Source organism: Oncorhynchus mykiss, chromosome 8, assembly GCF_057628025.1.
Source record: "Oncorhynchus mykiss isolate SJ-2025 chromosome 8, ASM5762802v1, whole genome shotgun sequence".
Classification (NCBI taxonomy): domain Eukaryota; kingdom Metazoa; phylum Chordata; class Actinopteri; order Salmoniformes; family Salmonidae; genus Oncorhynchus; species Oncorhynchus mykiss.
The window spans coordinates 80,036,928-80,053,803 of NC_143029.1; the positions used below are offsets into that span (position 1 = coordinate 80,036,928).

At 45.1% G+C, this 16,876-nt stretch overlaps 1 protein-coding gene across 2 annotated transcripts in view; it reads left to right on the forward strand.

The window, feature by feature from the left end:
- Positions 1-16,876, forward strand: part of LOC110530995 (protein unc-13 homolog A) — a 120,336-nt gene that overhangs the window by 98,228 nt on the left and 5,232 nt on the right. For both annotated transcript variants that reach the window (XM_036986346.2, XM_090182727.1), the window contains 12 exons: positions 1,000-1,089; positions 5,260-5,394; positions 6,833-6,960; positions 7,874-7,959; positions 8,062-8,188; positions 8,328-8,424; positions 9,340-9,483; positions 9,731-9,817; positions 10,085-10,162; positions 10,843-10,931; positions 11,148-11,291; positions 15,609-15,732. In XM_036986346.2, coding sequence (XP_036842241.2) covers positions 1,000-1,089; positions 5,260-5,394; positions 6,833-6,960; positions 7,874-7,959; positions 8,062-8,188; positions 8,328-8,424; positions 9,340-9,483; positions 9,731-9,817; positions 10,085-10,162; positions 10,843-10,931; positions 11,148-11,291; positions 15,609-15,732 — 1,329 coding nt within the window. The remainder of the gene's footprint in view (positions 1-999; positions 1,090-5,259; positions 5,395-6,832; positions 6,961-7,873; positions 7,960-8,061; positions 8,189-8,327; positions 8,425-9,339; positions 9,484-9,730; positions 9,818-10,084; positions 10,163-10,842; positions 10,932-11,147; positions 11,292-15,608; positions 15,733-16,876) is intronic.

A 16,876-nucleotide genomic window follows, 5' to 3' on the forward strand; every position in this document is an offset into this window, starting at 1 on the left:
TAAATGGAAGTCATTGTGTTATATTCTGTTTTATAAATGGTAGTCATTGTGTTATATTCTGTTTTATAAATGGTAGTCATTGTGTTATAATCTGTTTTATAAATGGTAGTCATTGTGTTATAATCTGTTTTATAAATGGAAGTCATTGTGTTATAATCTGTTTTATGTGGAAGTCATTGTGTTATAATCTGTTTTATGTGGAAGTCATTGTGTTATAATCTGTTTTATGTGGAAGTCATTGTTGTAATGTCTTTGTTTGTAAATATAATGTGTTTTGGCTAATTGTATTATTCTTCTAATTCCATCTGCATGACACGGTATATAGGCCATTGTATAAGTAGCATTTTCTTGCAGTTTACATGATTATATTTAACCAGAAGTTGAAATGCATGAAAGAGGAGATAAAATAGACTAATACAAAAGTATACTCACTATATAAAAATTACATTCTAAGTTACATAGACCTTCAACAAGCCATGTTTATTTGACCAGTCTTGTGATATCTGAACCTATCTTTCAAAAACATATCTCTGTTCCAAACAGTGTTTCTTTGTTTCTACACTCTTTTAAAGGATATATCAGTGTGTTTCTGTGTTTGTAATGGTGTTTCTGTGTTTGTAGTTATGTTTTTGTCTTTGTAATGGTGTTTTTGTCTTTGTAATTGTGTTTCTGTGTCTGTAATGGTGTTTCTGTGTCTTTGTAATGGTGTTTCTGTCTTTGTGATGGTGTTTCTGTCTTTGTAATGGTGTTTCTGTGTCTTTGTAATGGTGTTTCTGTCTTTGTAATGGTGTTTCTGTCTTTGTAATGGTGTTTCTGTGTCTTTGTAATGCCGTTTCTGTGTCTTTGTAAGGGCGTTTCTGTGTCTTTGTAAGGGCGTTTCTGTGTCTTTGTAATGGTGTTTTTGTCTTTGTAATGGTGTTTCTGTGTGCTTGTAATGGTGTTTCTGTGTGTTTATAATGGTGTTTCTGTGTGTTTTTAATGGTGTTTCTGTGTTTGTAGAATAACTTCCCAGCCAGTAGCCCTGAGAGGCTGCAGGACCTCAAATCTACTGTAGACCTACTGACCAGCATCACCTTCTTCAGGATGAAGGTGAACAAAACAATACCTCATTCATCTCCTTCTTCATCTCTTTTTCATCAAGTCCAAGCTTCTTTCCAGGAAATATTTGGATTCATAGATGGACTTATTGCTAATCTAGCTCTTGAGTAGCCTCGTACGACCATCTTGATCTCGCAAGCTCACGTTCTGTTTCGCTCCACGGATTCAGTGGAACAAAACGAGAGCACAACGGTGGATCAGGATAGGTCTTGAGGGCTAGGTAACATTTAACAGACGTTAAGGTGTATCAGCCATATACTGTTAGTGTCAGGTTAATGGATAATTAGTTGCAATATTGTTGACAGTCATTGAACATCTATAAACCATCTACTTGGGACTATCCAAATAAAGTGTTACCTGACATCACTCTCTGAGGAAATAGCAAGCATTTTTTAAATGGTCTGTTTGAGCTATAAGTTTGAGGTGGGGGGGGGGGGGGGTTCTACAATGTATGCTTTGGCAAAAATAGAAGTACAGGATCAAGTCAAATCAAAGTGTATTAGTCACATGCGCCGAAATACAACAGATGTAGACCTTACAGTGAAATACTTACTTACGAGCCCCTAACTAACAGTGCAGTTTTAAAAAATATGGATAAAAATAAGAGATAGAAGTAACAAGTAATTAAAGAGCAACAGTTAAAAATAACAATATATACAAGGTGGTGCCGGTACAGAGTCAATGTGCATGGGCACCGGTTAGTTGAGGTTGTATGTAGACTTGAAGTTGGAAGTTTACATACACCTTAGCCAAAAACATTCCAACTCCTGACATTTAATCCCAGGAAAAATTCCCTATCTCAGGTCAGTTAGGATCACCACTTTACTTTAAGAATGTGAAATGTCAGAATAATAGTAGAGAGAATGATTTATTTCAGCTTTTATTTCTTTCATCACATTCCCAGTGGTTCAGAAGTTTACATACACTCAATTAGTATTTGGTAGCATTGCCTTTAAATTGTTTAACTTGGGTCAAACGTTTCGGGTAGCCTTCCACAAGCTTCCCACATTAATAAGTTGGGTGAATTTTGGCCCATTCCACCTGACAGAGTTGGTGTAACTGAGTCAGCTTTGTAGGCCTCCTTGCTCGCACACACTTTCAGTTCTGCCCACAAATGTTCTGTAGGATTGAGGTCAGGACTTGGCCACTCCAATACCTTGACTTTGTTGTCCTTAAGCCATTTTGCCACAACTTTGGAAGTATGCTTGGGGTCATTGTCCATTTGGAAGACTCATTTGCGACCAAGCTTTAACTTCCTGACTGATGTCTTGAGATGTTGCTTCAATATATCCACATAATTTTCCTTTCTTCCTCATGAAGCCATCTATTTTGTGAAGTGCACCAGTCCCTCCTGCAGCAAGCACCACCATAACATGATGCTGCCACACCCGTGCTTCACGGTTGGGATGGTGTTCTTCGGCTTGCAAGCCTCCCCCTTTATCCTCAAAACATAACAATGGTCATTATGGCCAAACAGTTCTATTTTTGTTTCATCAGAACAGAGGACATTTCTCAAAAAGTACGACCTTTGTCCCCATGTGCAGTTGCAAACCGTAGTCTGGCTTTTTTATGGCGGTTTTGGAGCAGTGGCTTCTTCCTTGCTGAGCGGCCTTTCAGGTTATGTCGATATAGGACTCGTTTTACTGTGGATATAGATAATTTTGTACCTGTTTCCTCCAGCATCTTCACAGGGTCCTTTGCTGTTGTTCTGGGATTGATTTGCACTTTTGGCACCAAAATACGTTCATCTCTAGGAGACAGAACGCGTCTCCTTCCTGAGCGGTATGACGCCTGCATGGTCCCATTCGGGTTTATACTTGCGTACTATTGTTTGTACAGATGAACGTGGTACCTTCAGGTTTTTGGAAATTGCTCCCAAGGAGGTACCAGGCTTGTGGAGGTCTACAATTGTTTTGCTAATTTCTTTTGATTTTCCCATGATGTTAAGCAAAGAGGCACTGAGTTTGAAGGTAGGCCTTGAAATACATCCACAGGTACACCTCCAATTGACTCAAATTATGTCAATTAGCCTATCAGAAGTTTCTGAAGTCATGACATCATTTTCTGGAATTTTCCAAGCTGTTTAAAGGCACAGTCAACTTAGTGTATGTAAACTTCTGACCCACTGGAATTGTGATACAGTGAATTATAAGTGAAATAATCTGGAAATAATAGTCTGTAAACAATTGTTGGAAAAATGACTTGCGCCATGCACAAAGTAGATGTCCTGTCCTAACTGACTTGCCAAAACTATAGTTTGTTAACAAGAAATTTGTGGAGTGGTTGAAAAACGAGTTTTAATGACTCCAACATAAGTGTATGTAAACTTCCGACTTCAACTGTATGTGTAGGTTTAGTTTATTAAAGTGACTATGCATAGATGACAACAGAGAGTGGCAGTGGTGTGGAGAGGGGAGGGGGGGCGGAGCAATGCAAATAGTCTGGCTAACCATTTGACTAGATGTTTAGGAGTCTTATGGCTTGGGGGTAGAAGCTGTTTAGAAACCTCTTGGACCTAGACTTGGCACTCCGGTACCGCTTGCCGTGTGGTAGCAGGGAGAACAGTCTATGACTAGGGTGGCTGGAATCTTTGACAATTTTTAGGGCCTTCCTCTGACACCGCCTGGTAAAGAGGTCCTGGATAGCAGGAAGCTTGGCCCCAATGATGTATTGGGCCTCTGTAGTGCCTTGCGGTCGGAGGCCGAGCAGTTGCCACACCAGGCAGTGATGCAACCAGTTAGGATGCTCTCGATGGTGCAGCTGTAGAACCTTTTGAGGATCTGAGGGCCCATGCCAAATCTTTTCAGTCTTCTGAGGGGAACAGGTTTTGTCAAGCCCGCTTCACAACTGTCTTGGTGTGCTTGGACCATATTAGTTTGTTGGTGATGTGGACACCAAGGAACTTGAATCTCTCAACCTGCTCCACTGCAGCCCCATCAATGAGAATGGGGACGTGCTCAGTCCTCTTTTTCCTGTAGTCCACAATCATCTCCTTTGTCTTGATCACGTTGAGGGAGAGGTTGTTATCCTGGCATCACATGGCCAGGTCTCTTACCTCCTCCCTATAGGCTGTCTCGTTGTTGTCGGTGATCAGGACATGATCTGTTGTGTCATCTGCAAATTTAATGATGGTGTGGAGTCGTGCCTGGCCGTGAAGTCGTGAGTGAACAGGGAGTACAGGAGGGGGCTGAGCACACACCCCTGAGGGGCCCCTGTGTTGAGGATCAGCGTGGCAGATGTGTTGTTACCTACCCTCACCACCTGGGGGAGGCCCGTCAGGAAGTCCATGATCCAGTTGCATAGGGAGGTGTTTAGTCCCAGGGTCCTTAGCTTAGTAATGAGCTTTGAGGGCACTATGGTGTTGAACGCTGAGCTGTAGTCAATGAAAAGCATTCTCACATAGGTGTTCCTTTTGTCCAGGTGGGAAAGGGTAATGTGGAGTGCAATAGAGATTACATCATCTGTGGATCTGTTGATGCGGTATGCAAATTGAGTGGGTCTAGGGTTTCTGGGATGATGGTGTTGATGTGAGCCATGACCAGCCTTTCAAAGAAATTGACATGGGGATGTTGACAGACTGTGTGCTTTTAAAAGTGAGATTTTCACTGGTCAGTTACTTTAAGGTCAACGGCATCAACAACATTTTGCAGTGGCCATCAGTCTCTGGACTTCAACCCCATTGAAAACCTGTGGTATGAATTGGAGAGGGCAGACCATAAGTGCAGATGAAGGATATCAAGGATCTAGAAATATTCTGTATGGAGGACTGGTCTGAGATCCCTCCCACTGTGTTTTCCAGTCTCATCAAATATATTTTGTAAAAGCTTTGTGCCGTTATCCTCACAAGGTATTGAAAAAAGGGGTGCCAATAATTGTTTCGCTCCTCAGGGTAGCCTAGTGGTTAGAGCGTTGGACTAGTAACCAGAAGGTTGCAAGTTCAAATCCCCGAGCTGACAAGGTACAAATCTGTCGTTCTGCCCCTGAACAGGCAGTTAACCCACAGTTCCTAGGCCGTCATTGAAAATAAGAATTTGTTCTTAACTGACTTGCCTAGTTAAATAAAGGTCAAATAAAAATATTTATCAAGAGTGACAATGTTTTGGAACTGACTGGTCATTCTAATGCTAAACTAACTGACCTCTGACCCTCCTGTGTGATCAGGTCCAGGAGCTGCAGAGCCCCCCCAGGGCCAGTCAGGTGGTGAAGGACTGTGTTAAAGCCTGTCTCAACTCCACCTACGAATACATCTTCAACAACTGTCATGAACTCTACAGCAGAGAGTACCAGACAGACCCTGTGAGTATGTGTGTTTGTGTGTGTTTATGTGCGTGTGTGTGTGTGTTCACGTTGTTGTGGCAGAAATGGGGTGAGTTGTTGTAACTTCTGAAGTGTTATGGTCTGTTCTGTGTTGGACTGTGATGCCTGTTATAGACTCCTGGTATGTCTGCACCCTAACACAAGGCCAATGTGTTCCGGAACTGTTGCTTGTATAAATAACTGTTGTGTAAACAATATGATTGTATTATTACCTCTATCTCCCTCGCTATATAAGAGACATGGAACCATGTACTCTGGGAGCTCCTTCCTTGACTGAGATCAGAGAGGGATCTCCCTCGCTATATAAGAGACATGGAACCATGTACTCTGGGAGCTCCATCCCTGACTGAGATCAGAGAGGGATCTCCCTCGCTATATAAGAGACATGGAACCATTTACTCTGGGAGCTCCTTCCCTGACTGAGATCAGAGAGGGATCTCCCTCTCTATATAAGAGACATGGAACCATTTACTCTGGGAGCTCCTTCCCTGACTGAGATCAGAGAGGGATCTCCCTCTCTATATAAGAGACATGGAACCATTTACTCTGGGAGCTCCTTCCCTGACTGAGATCAGAGAGGGATCTCCCTCTCTATATAAGAGACATGGAACCATTTACTCTGGGAGCTCCTTCCCTGACTGAGATCAGAGAGGGATCTCCCTCTCTATATAAGAGACATGGAACCATTTACTCTGGGAGCTCCTTCCCTGACTGAGATCAGAGAGGGATCTCCCTCTCTATATAAGAGACACGGAACCATTTACTCTGGGAGCTCCTTCCCTGACTGAGATCAGAGAGGGATCTCCCTCTCTATATAAGAGACATGGAACCATTTACTCTGGGAGCTCCTTCCCTGACTGAGATCAGAGAGGGATCTCCCTCTCTATATAAGAGACATGGAACCATTTACTCTGGGAGCTCCTTCCCTGACTGAGATCAGAGAGGGATCTCCCTCTCTATATAAGAGACATGGAACCATTTACTCTGGGAGCTCCTTCCCTGACTGAGATCAGAGAGGGATCTCCCTCTCTATATAAGAGACATGGAAGCATTTACTCTGGGAGCTCCTTCCCTGACTGAGATCAGAGAGGGATCTCCCTCTCTATATAAGAGACATGGAACCATTTACTCTGGGAGCTCCTTCCCTGACTGAGATCAGAGAGGGATCTCCCTCTCTATATAAGAGACATGGAACCATTTACTCTGAGATCAGAGAGGGATCTACCTGCTGCTTGAATCTATTAAAGATTCACTATTATCATTATAAATTAGTCTCTGCCTAATCTTTGGATCGAATTTTCCACATCAACGTGAGCGCATACATTTGTGTGTGTGTGTTTTTGTGTGTTTGTGTATGTGTGTTCACGTGAGTGCTTGCCTGTGTGTATGTCTGTCTGACCTTCCTCTCTCTCTCCAGGCTAAGGCTGACGTTCCAGAAGAGCAGGGTCCCAGTATCAAGAACTTGGACTTCTGGTCAAAACTCATCACCCTCATCGTCTCCATCATAGAGGAAGACAAGAACTCCTATACACCCTGTCTCAACCAGTGAGTCTCTCTCTCTCTCTCTCTCTCTCTCTCTCTCTCTCTCTCTCTCCCTCTCTCTCTCTCTCTCTCTCTCTCAATTCAATTCAATTCAATTCAATTCAGGGGGCTTTATTGGCATGGGAAACGTGTTAACATTTCCAAAGCAAGTGAGGTAAATACTATACAAAAGTGAAATAAACAATACAGATGTATATTAAACATTACACATACAGAAGTTTCAAAACAATAAAGACATTACAAATGTCATATTACGTATATATACAGTGTTGTAACGATGTACAAATGGTTAAGGGTACACAAGGGATAATAAATAGGCATAAATATGGGTTGTATTTACAATGGTGTTTGTTCTTCACTGGTTGTCCTTTTCTTGTGGCAACAGGTCACAAATCTTGCTGCTGTGATGGCACACTGTGGCATTTCACCCAGTAGATATGGGAGTCTATCAAAATTGGGTTTGTTTTCAAATTCTTTGTGGATCTGTGTAATCTGAGGGAAATATGTGTCTCTAATATGGTCATACATTGAACAGGAGGTTAGGGAGTGCAGCTCAGTTTCCACCTCATTTTGTGGGCAGTGTGCACAGAGCCTGTCTTCTCTTGAGAGCCATGTCTGCCTACGGCGGCCTTTCTCAATAGGGAGGCTATGCTCACTGAGTCTGTACATAGTCAAAGCTTTCCTTAAGTTTGGGTCAGTCACAGTGGTCAGTATTCTGCCACTGTGTACTCTCTGTTTAGGGCCAAATAGCATTTTAGTTTGCTCTGTTTTTTTGTTAATTCTTTCCAATGTGTCAAGTAATTATCTTTTTGTTTTCTCATGATTTGATTGGGTCTAATTGTGCTGCTGTCTCTCTCTCTCTCTCTCTCTGTCTCTGTCTCTCCCTCTCTGAACACTGTTCTCCTGTCCCGCGCAGGTTTCCTCAGGAACTGAATGTGGGCGTGATCAGTGCAGAGGTCATGTGGAACATGTTTGCTCAAGATATGAGATATGCCATGGAGGGTAAGTGTGTGTGTGCGTGCGTCTGTGTGTGAGATTGTGTGCCTGTGTGTACTATGAATGAATATGTTCCAAATCTCCCCTACTATTCTCTATCATTCTCAGAGCATGAGAAGAACCGGCTGTGTAAGAGTGCTGATTACATGAACCTGCACTTCAAGGTGAAGTGGCTCTACAACGAATACTGCAAAGAGCTGCCCACCTTCCAGAAACGTGTACCGGAGTACCCAGCGTGAGTGTTCTTTATCTCATCTTATTCAGCTCTTTTTTTATGGAAAGTCCATTGATTTTTGTATTTTTTTTTTTTTTGGGGGGGGGGTGTTATCACATAATGAGAGGTTTTGGTGGACCCCTTCTCTGCCGCCTCATAGGTGGTTCGAGCCGTTTGTCATCCAGTGGTTGGACGAGAACGAGGAAGTGTCCAGAGACTTCCTGCACGGTGCCCTAGTGAGGGACACAAAGGACGGGGTAAATTCACATCTATTTCCTCTCTGAGATATGTTTTGTTTTACAGGCCCCTATTTATGTGGCATTTGCTAGTCAATACATGGTCAAATTGTAATTATGTAGTTATTTCTCAATAATAATAACTTTAAAGTAACTTTATACATGATGATAAGCTATGTCTGTGTAGGTCTATTAGACCAGTTGCAATATGCAGTTTCACTGGACAAGCTGCAAAGGGTGTAAACACCCAACACAGAAGTTACTGCTCCCTCTATCTATCCCTCCCTCTATCTATCTATCCCTCCCTCTATCTATCCCTCCCTCCCTCTATCCCTCCCTCCCTCTATCCCTCCCTCCCTCCCTCCCTCCCTCCCTCCCTCCCTCCCTCCCTCCCTCCATCTCTCCCTTCATCTGCCCCTCCCTCCAACACACTTACATCATGTGTACTTCCCTTACTCAACACACAACACCCTCCTTCTCTCTCTCTCACACACACATACGTGCACGCTCATGCGCACACACAATCGGGTCAATGTAGATGAGTAGGTTCTCTCCCCCCATTCGTCAATGGTCCTTGGGGTCCAATTACTGTTGCCTACAGCAGCTTCCTGTTTCCTGTGTCAGCAGGAAACCAGTCCCACCGCCACCCCCCCACCCCCCCTTCACGACATGATCAATAATCCTCTAATGACAGGGGTGTTAATGAGGCCTCTGCTCCCCATCATATCACTAATCACCATTCACCTGATGAAGAGAGGAACCAGCCACACACACTGTCCATTCATAGAGAATTCAACAGCACCAGGGCCATCTATCTTTAAACTATAAGATTAAATGTATTGGTTCTTTGAAGTGTGGGGATCCCAGTAGTGCCTTTTGTTAGATATCCGAGTGCTTTTTAACCCCCCACCCCCCTGCCTCTCTTACCCCATACAGTTCCAGGTGACGTCAGAGCATGCTCTGTTCTCCTGTTCGGTGGTGGATGTGTTCTCTCAGCTCAACCAGAGCTTTGAGATCATACGCAAGTTAGAGTGTCCTGACCCCCAGATCGTAGGCAACTACATGAAGAGATTCGCCAAGGTACCACCCTTAGGCCTTACCAATATGGCCGACAATAACACTGATATGGTTAGATGATGCAGAAGATGCTCATTCAGATGATAAACATCTCTCCCTTTCTCCGTATCTCTCTCTCTCTGTATCTCTGTATCTCTCTCTCTCTCTGTAAATCTCTTTCTCTCTCTGTATCTCTGTATCTCTCTCTCTATCTATCGCTCTCTCTCTCTCTCTCTCTGTATCTCTCTCTCTCTCTCTCTCTCTCTCTCAGACCATCGGGAACGTTCTGCTGTCCTATGCTGAGATCATTTCCAAAGAGTTCCCTAAACAATGTGGGAACAAAGAGAAAGAGAAAGTGGTAGGTTAGGGAAACTGTGTGGGTGAAAGGGCAGGAGTGTTTGATTAGCTGAATGTGGTCTAAAGGGAGAAGCTGGACTGGCTCCCAGGGGAACTAAGTCTCCCAAAGGACTGACTCATCTATAGTCAACACTCACTCAGCCTCCTGTCTGTCTCTGTCTGTCTGTCTGTCTGTCTGTCTGTCTGTCTGTCTGTCTGTCTTGTTTGTATCAGCAAGATACAGAGAGATATGTAAAATATGATCTCTCCTTATTTGTGTCTTCTTCAGCCCTGCATCATCATGAATAACATCCAACAGCTTAGAGTGCAGCTGGAGAAGATGTTTGAGGCCATGGGAGGCAAAAATGTGAGTCTGTCAACGTCCACGTCCATCACTCCGACCTCTATGAGTCATCACTCAGACCTCTATGAGCCATCACTCCGACCTCTATGAGTCATCACTCCGACCTCTATGAGTCATCACTCAGACCTCTATGAGCCATCACTCAGACCTCTATGAGTCATCACTCAGACCTCTATGAGTCATCACTCAGACCTCTATGAGTCATCACTCAGATCTCTGAGTCATCACTCAGACCTCTATGAGTCATCACTCAGACCTCTATGAGCCATCACTCCGACCTCTGAGTCATCACTCAGAACTCTATGAGTCATCACTCCGACCTCTATGAGCCATCACTCAGACCTCTATGAGTCATCACTCAGAACTCTATGAGTCATCACTCAGAACTCTATGAGCCATCACTCAGAACTCTATGAGTCATCACTCAGACCTCTATGAGCCATCACTCCGACCTCTATGAGTCATCACTCAGAACTCTATGAGTCATCACTCAGACCTTGTATACCTACAATGTAATTACACTGTACCTACAGTATGTCATTTACTAAATACATGTATATAGGACACTTCCTGCTATGTAAATACATGTATTAAGGACACTTCCTGCTATGTAAATACATGTACTAAGGACACTTCCTGCTATGTAAATAAATGTATTAAGGACACTTACTTCCTGCCCCCAGCTGAACGTGGAGGCCAGTGACTTCCTGAAGGACCTGCAATTAAAGCTCAACAACGTCATGGACGACCTTAGTAGGATCTTTGCCGTCAGGTGTGTGTGCGTGTGTGTGCGTGTGTGTTTGTGTGTGGGTATGTGTGGACTTGTTTAGTTGAAACATGGCGCTTTCAGGGTTGTATTCATTAGGACATGCAATGGAAAACGTTTTGGAACTCCCTCTTTCAATCAGCTTTCTTCCGCTTGGTGCCTAATGAATACAACCCAGAGTTGTGAGTTTTGATTGTTGTCTGTGTGTCTGTCTGTATATAGTTTTCAGCCCCAGATTGAGGAAAATGTAAAGCAGATGGGAGACATCTTGGGCCAGGTGAAGGGACAGACTGTTACAGACAACAACAGCGTGGCCGGGGATGCAGACAACGTCCTGCAGCCCATCATGGACTTCCTCGACACCAAGTGAGACACAGAGACCGAACCGTGCACACACCACACACACACACACACACACACCACACACACCACACACACCACACACACACACACACACCACACACACACACACACACACACACACACACACACACACACACACACACACACACACACACACACACACACACACACACACACACACACACACACACACAAGTATCTCGACAAACCATTTCTGTATGGACCTTGCTTTGCGCACAGGGACATTGTCATGCTGAAACGGGAAAGGGCCTTCCCCAAACTGTTACCACAGAGTTGGAAGTACATAATCGTCTATAATGTCATTGCATGCTGTGGCGTTAAGATTTCCCTTCACTTTAACTAAGGGTCCTAGCCCGAACCATGAAAAACAGCCCAGACCATTATCTTTCCATCCCCAAACTTTACAGTTGGCACTATGCATTGGGGCTGGTAGCGTTCTGCTGGCATCCACCAAACCCAGATTTGTGTGTCGGACTGCCAGATGGCAAAGTGTGATTCATCACTACAGAGAACGCGTTTCCACTGCTCCAGAGTCCAACTTTACTCCACTCCAGCCGACGCTTGGCATTGAGCATGGTGATCTTAGGCTTGTGTGCGGCTGCTCGGCCATGGAAACCCATTCCATGAAGCTCCTGACGAACAGTTCTTGTGCTGAAGTTGCTTCCAGAGGCAGTTTGGAACTCAGTAGTGAGTGTTGCAATCGAGGACAGATGATTTTTAGACGCTACGTGCTTCAGCACTTGCCTGTCCCGTTCGGTGAGCTTGTGTGGCCTACCACTCGCGGCTGAGCCATTGTTGCTCCTAGACATTTCCACTTCATATTAATTAACTGCGCTTACAGTTGACCGGGACAGCTCTAGCAGGGCAGACATTTGACGAACTGACTTGTTGGAAAGATGCTATCCTATGACTGTGCCACGTTGAAAGTCACTGAGCCAATGTTTGTCTGTGGAGACTGCATGTCTGTGTGCAAAATTTTATACACCTGTCAGCAAAGAGTGTGGCTGAAATAGCGGAATGCATAAATTTGAAGGGGTGTCTACATACTTTTGAACATGTAGTGTATTGGTCACATACAAGTCTCAAAAGTCAAACAAGACATTCAGATTATAATGGGGAGATCCATATAATAACCCTAACGCTAACTACTAGCCCCGGCCCTAACGCTAACAACTAGCCCCTGCCCTAACGTTAACTACTAGCCCCGGCCTTAATGCTAACTACTAGCCCCTGCCCTAACGCTAACAACTAGCCCCTGCCCTAACGCTAACTACTAGCCCCGGCCCTAATGCTAACTACTATCCCCTGCCCTAACGCTAACAACTAGCCCCTGCCCTAACGCTAACTACTAGCCCCGGCCTTAATGCTAACTACTATCCCCGGCCCTAATGCTAACTACTATCCCCTGCCCTAACGCTAACTACTAGCCCCGGCCCTAACGCTAACAACTAGCCCCTGCCCTAACGTTAACTACTAGCCCCGGCCTTAATGCTAACTACTAGCCCCTGCCCTAACGCTAACAACTAGCCCCTGCCCTAACGCTAACTACTATCCCCGGCCCTAATGCTAACTACTATCCCCAGCCCTAACGCAAACTACTAGCCCCAGCCCTAACGCTAACCTAACTACTAGCCCCAGCTCTAACCTAACTACTAGCCCCGGCCCTAACCCTAACTACTAGCCCCAGCTCTAACGCTAACTACTAGCCTCAGCCCTTACCCTAACTACTAGCCCCAACCCTAACGCTAATTACTAGCCCCGGCCCTAATGCTACCCTAACTACTAGCCCCAGCCCTAACCCTATCTACTAGCCCCAGCCCTAATGCTAACTACTATCCCCAGCCCTAATGCTAACTACTAGCCCCAGCCCTAACGCTAACTACTAGCCCCAGCCCTATCCTAACTACTATCCCCAGCCCTAACTACTAGCCACAGCTCTAATCCTAACTACTAGCCCCAGCTCTAATCCTAACTATTAGCCCCAGCCCTAATGCTAACTACTAGCCCCAGCCCTAATGCTAACTACTAGCCCCAGCCCTAATGCTAACTACTAGCCCCAGCCCTAATGCTAACTACTAGCCCCAGCCCTAACGCTAACTACTAGCCCCAGCCCTATCCTAACTACTATCCCCAGCCCTAACTACTAGCCCCAGCTCTAATCCCAACTATTAGCCCCAGCCCTAATGCTAACTACTACTAGCCCCAGCCCTAACGCTAACTACTAGCCCCTTGTCCTTATGCTAACTACTAGCCCCGGCCCTAACGGTAACTACTAGCCCCGGCCCTAACGCTAACTACTAGCTCCAGCTCTAACGCTAAATACTAGCCCCATCCCTAACGCTAACAACTATCCCCAGCCCTAACCCTAACTACTAGCCCCAGCCCTAACGCTAACTACTAGCCCCAGCCCTACCTCTAACTACTAGCTCCAACCCTAACCCTAACTACTAGCCCCAGCCCTAACGCTAACCTTAATCCTTGTCCTAACCTTAAACTTAACTCTTACACTAGCCCTAACCTTAACCCTTATTCTAACCCTAACCATATCTTTAGCAAGCAGTTGCTTATCAACAGATAATTTGTTGATAGTCCATCTTTTGATGTTAGCTGGTCATACTATCTGGACTATCCAAACAAGTGTGACCCCATTCATTTCCTCCCTTTTTGCTACTTTTATCAGTACGGTCTAGCTTAATAGATGTATCTATAACAGTCAATCCATACTGTAGTGTCAAAAGGTATTGTAACCTAATAAACTACTCAAAATACACACAACCTGACAAAGAAAACCCATGAACATATTTAATTGACAATCGTGTCACCTTCCACCCTTGTCTTGACAAGCTGGTAAAGTAGGTGGCTGTCTCATCTGGTAAAGTAGGCAGCTGTCTCGTCTGGTAAAGTAGGCAGCTGTCTCGTCTGGTAAAGTAGGCAGCTGTCTCGTCTGGTAAAGTAGGCAGCTGTCTCGTCTGGTAAAGTAGAGCAGCTGTCTCATCTGGTAAAGTAGGCAGCTGTCTCATCTGGTAAAGTAGGCAGCTGTCTCATCTGGTAAAGTAGAGCAGCTGTCTCGTCTGGTAAAGTAGAGCAGCTGTCTCGTCTGGTAAAGTAGGCAGCTGTCTCATCTGGTAAAGTAGAGCAGCTGTCTCGTCTGGTAAAGTAGAGCAGCTGTCTCATCTGGTAAAGTAGGCAGCTGTCTCATCTGGTAAAGTAGGCAGCTGTCTCATCTGGTAAAGTAGGCAGCTGTCTCATCTGGTAAAGTAGGCAGCTGTCTCGTCTTGTAAAGTATAGCAGCTGTCTCGTCTGGTAAAGTAAGCAGCTGTCTCATCTGGTAAAGTAGGCAGCTGTCTCGTCTTGTAAAGTAGAGCAGCCGTCTCGTCTGGTAAAGTAGGCAGCTGTCTCATCTGGTAAAGTAGGCAGCTGTCTCATCTGGTAAAGTAGGCAGCTGTCTCATCTGGTAAAGTAGGCAGCTGTCTCATCTGGTAAAGTAGGCAGCTGTCTCGTCTTGTAAAGTAGAGCAGCTGTCTCGTCTGGTAAAGTAGGCAGCTGTCTCATCTGGTAAAGTAGGCAGCTGTCTCGTCTTGTAAAGTAGAGCAGCCGTCTCGTCTTGTAAAGTAGAGCAGCCGTCTCGTCTGGTAAAGTAGAGCAGCCGTCTCCTCTGGTAAAGTAGAGCAGCCGTCTCATCTGGTAAAGTAGGCAGCTGTCTCGTCTGGTAAAGTAGGCAGCCGTCTCGTCTTGTAAAGTAGAGCAGCCGTCTCGTCTTGTAAAGTAGGCAGCCGTCTCGTCTGGGGCCCTGATAGAAGGATGCGGGTTGAGAGTCAGAAGCAGGTCAGGCTGTGAATGTGATGTAAGGGTGACACAGTCACAACAATATTGGAGTTGGCCTGAAAAAGCTTGTAGCAATACAATCACAGCGAGGTTTTGGAACATATGATTGTTGCGGCAAATTGGACAACCTGAGGTGATGGTGTTCAGCAGATGTTATATCCACGTACATTATCTATATAGTTGTTTCAATCTGAGAAACAAAGGGTTTTTCCAGTGTACATCAAGGAAAACCCGTGATGCTAAACTGTAATGGGTTTGTTATACCGATGCTAAGGAAAGTGGTGAATAATTCATTGCTAATAAACAGTTTTAAAGTTGGTTGGCTGTAGATGGTTTCTGCAATCTGTTGAAGATTAAAACAGGTTCAAAATGCACACACACACACACACACACACACACTCCCCCCCCCCCCCCCCCCCCCTCTCTCTCTCTTCTTCTGCATGGGTATACTAAGATGTATTCTCTCCTCTCTAGTCTGTCGCTGTTTGCTAAGATCTGTGAGAAGACTGTGCTGAAGAGAGTGCTGAAGGAACTGTGGAAACTGGTCATTAACACTATGGAGAAAAGCATTGTGCTTCCCCCGTTCACAGACCAGTCGGTGAGTAACACACACACGTACACACACATTTCCTTATGTCTAAAAACCTGAGCATAATTCTCTTCATTACATTCTCTCTGCTTCCAGTCTTTACAAATTATTTTCAATGGTATAATACAGTATCTACCATTAATTTAGAAATATGAAGTTGTGAACGTACTCTTTGGCTAGAATAAGATGTAGAGGATTCAATGGTTACTTCTTGGTTGTTGATTTGTCGAGATGGGCCTGTGCAGTTTCACTGACCCCCTCTCTCTCGCCATCGCCCCACCCTCTCCTCCTCAGGTTATAGTAAGTACTGTGTTTGTGTGTGTGTGTGTGTGTGTGTGTGTGTGTGTGTGTGTGTGTGTGTGTGTGTGTGTGTGTGTGTGTGTGTGTGTGTGTGTGTGCGCTCGCGTGAATGAGTGTGTGTTTCTCCCTGTATGATGTCTGTCAGCACGGACACACGGAGTCCTCTGCTACCTGTGACATCACTCCTCTTGTCCCCCATGCTACTCAGTGTAACCCCCTCCCTGTCTCAGATTTATCCCCAGCCCCTGGCCTTCTTGTAAACTCCAGAAGGATTGGGTTGTTGTAAGCAGTAAGGCTAACACCTATCCACTCCCTCCAGATCTACATGAGTGACTAGTGGATAGAAGGAGAGGGCTTGATTTGAGTGCATTGTATAGTGTCATTATCAAACATTGTCTGTCTGTTAGAAATGAGCATGGTGCACGGCTGAGCCATGGAATACCTGACCTGGTGCCACTGGAATACAGCACCTTTCCTCCCCGTTAGTCCCCTTTCTCCTCTTCCTCCCCCCTTTCTCCTCTTCCTCCCCTCCTTAGTCCTCTTTCTCCTCTTCCTCCCCTCCTTAGTCCCCTGTCTCCTCTTCTTCCCTTCCTTAGTCCTCTTTCTCCTCTTCCTCCCCTCCTTAGTCCTCTTTCTCCTCTTCCTCCCCTCCTTAGTCCCCTGTCTCCTCTTCCTCCCCTCCTTAGTCCTCTTTCTCCTCTTCCTCCCCTCTTTAGTCCCCTTTCTCCTCTTCCTCCCCTCTTTAGTCCCCTTTCTCCTCTTCCTCCCCTCCTTAGTCCCCTTTCTCCTCTTCCTCCCCTCTTTAGTTCCCTTTCTCCTCTTCCTCCCCTCCTTAGTCCCATTTCTCCTCTTC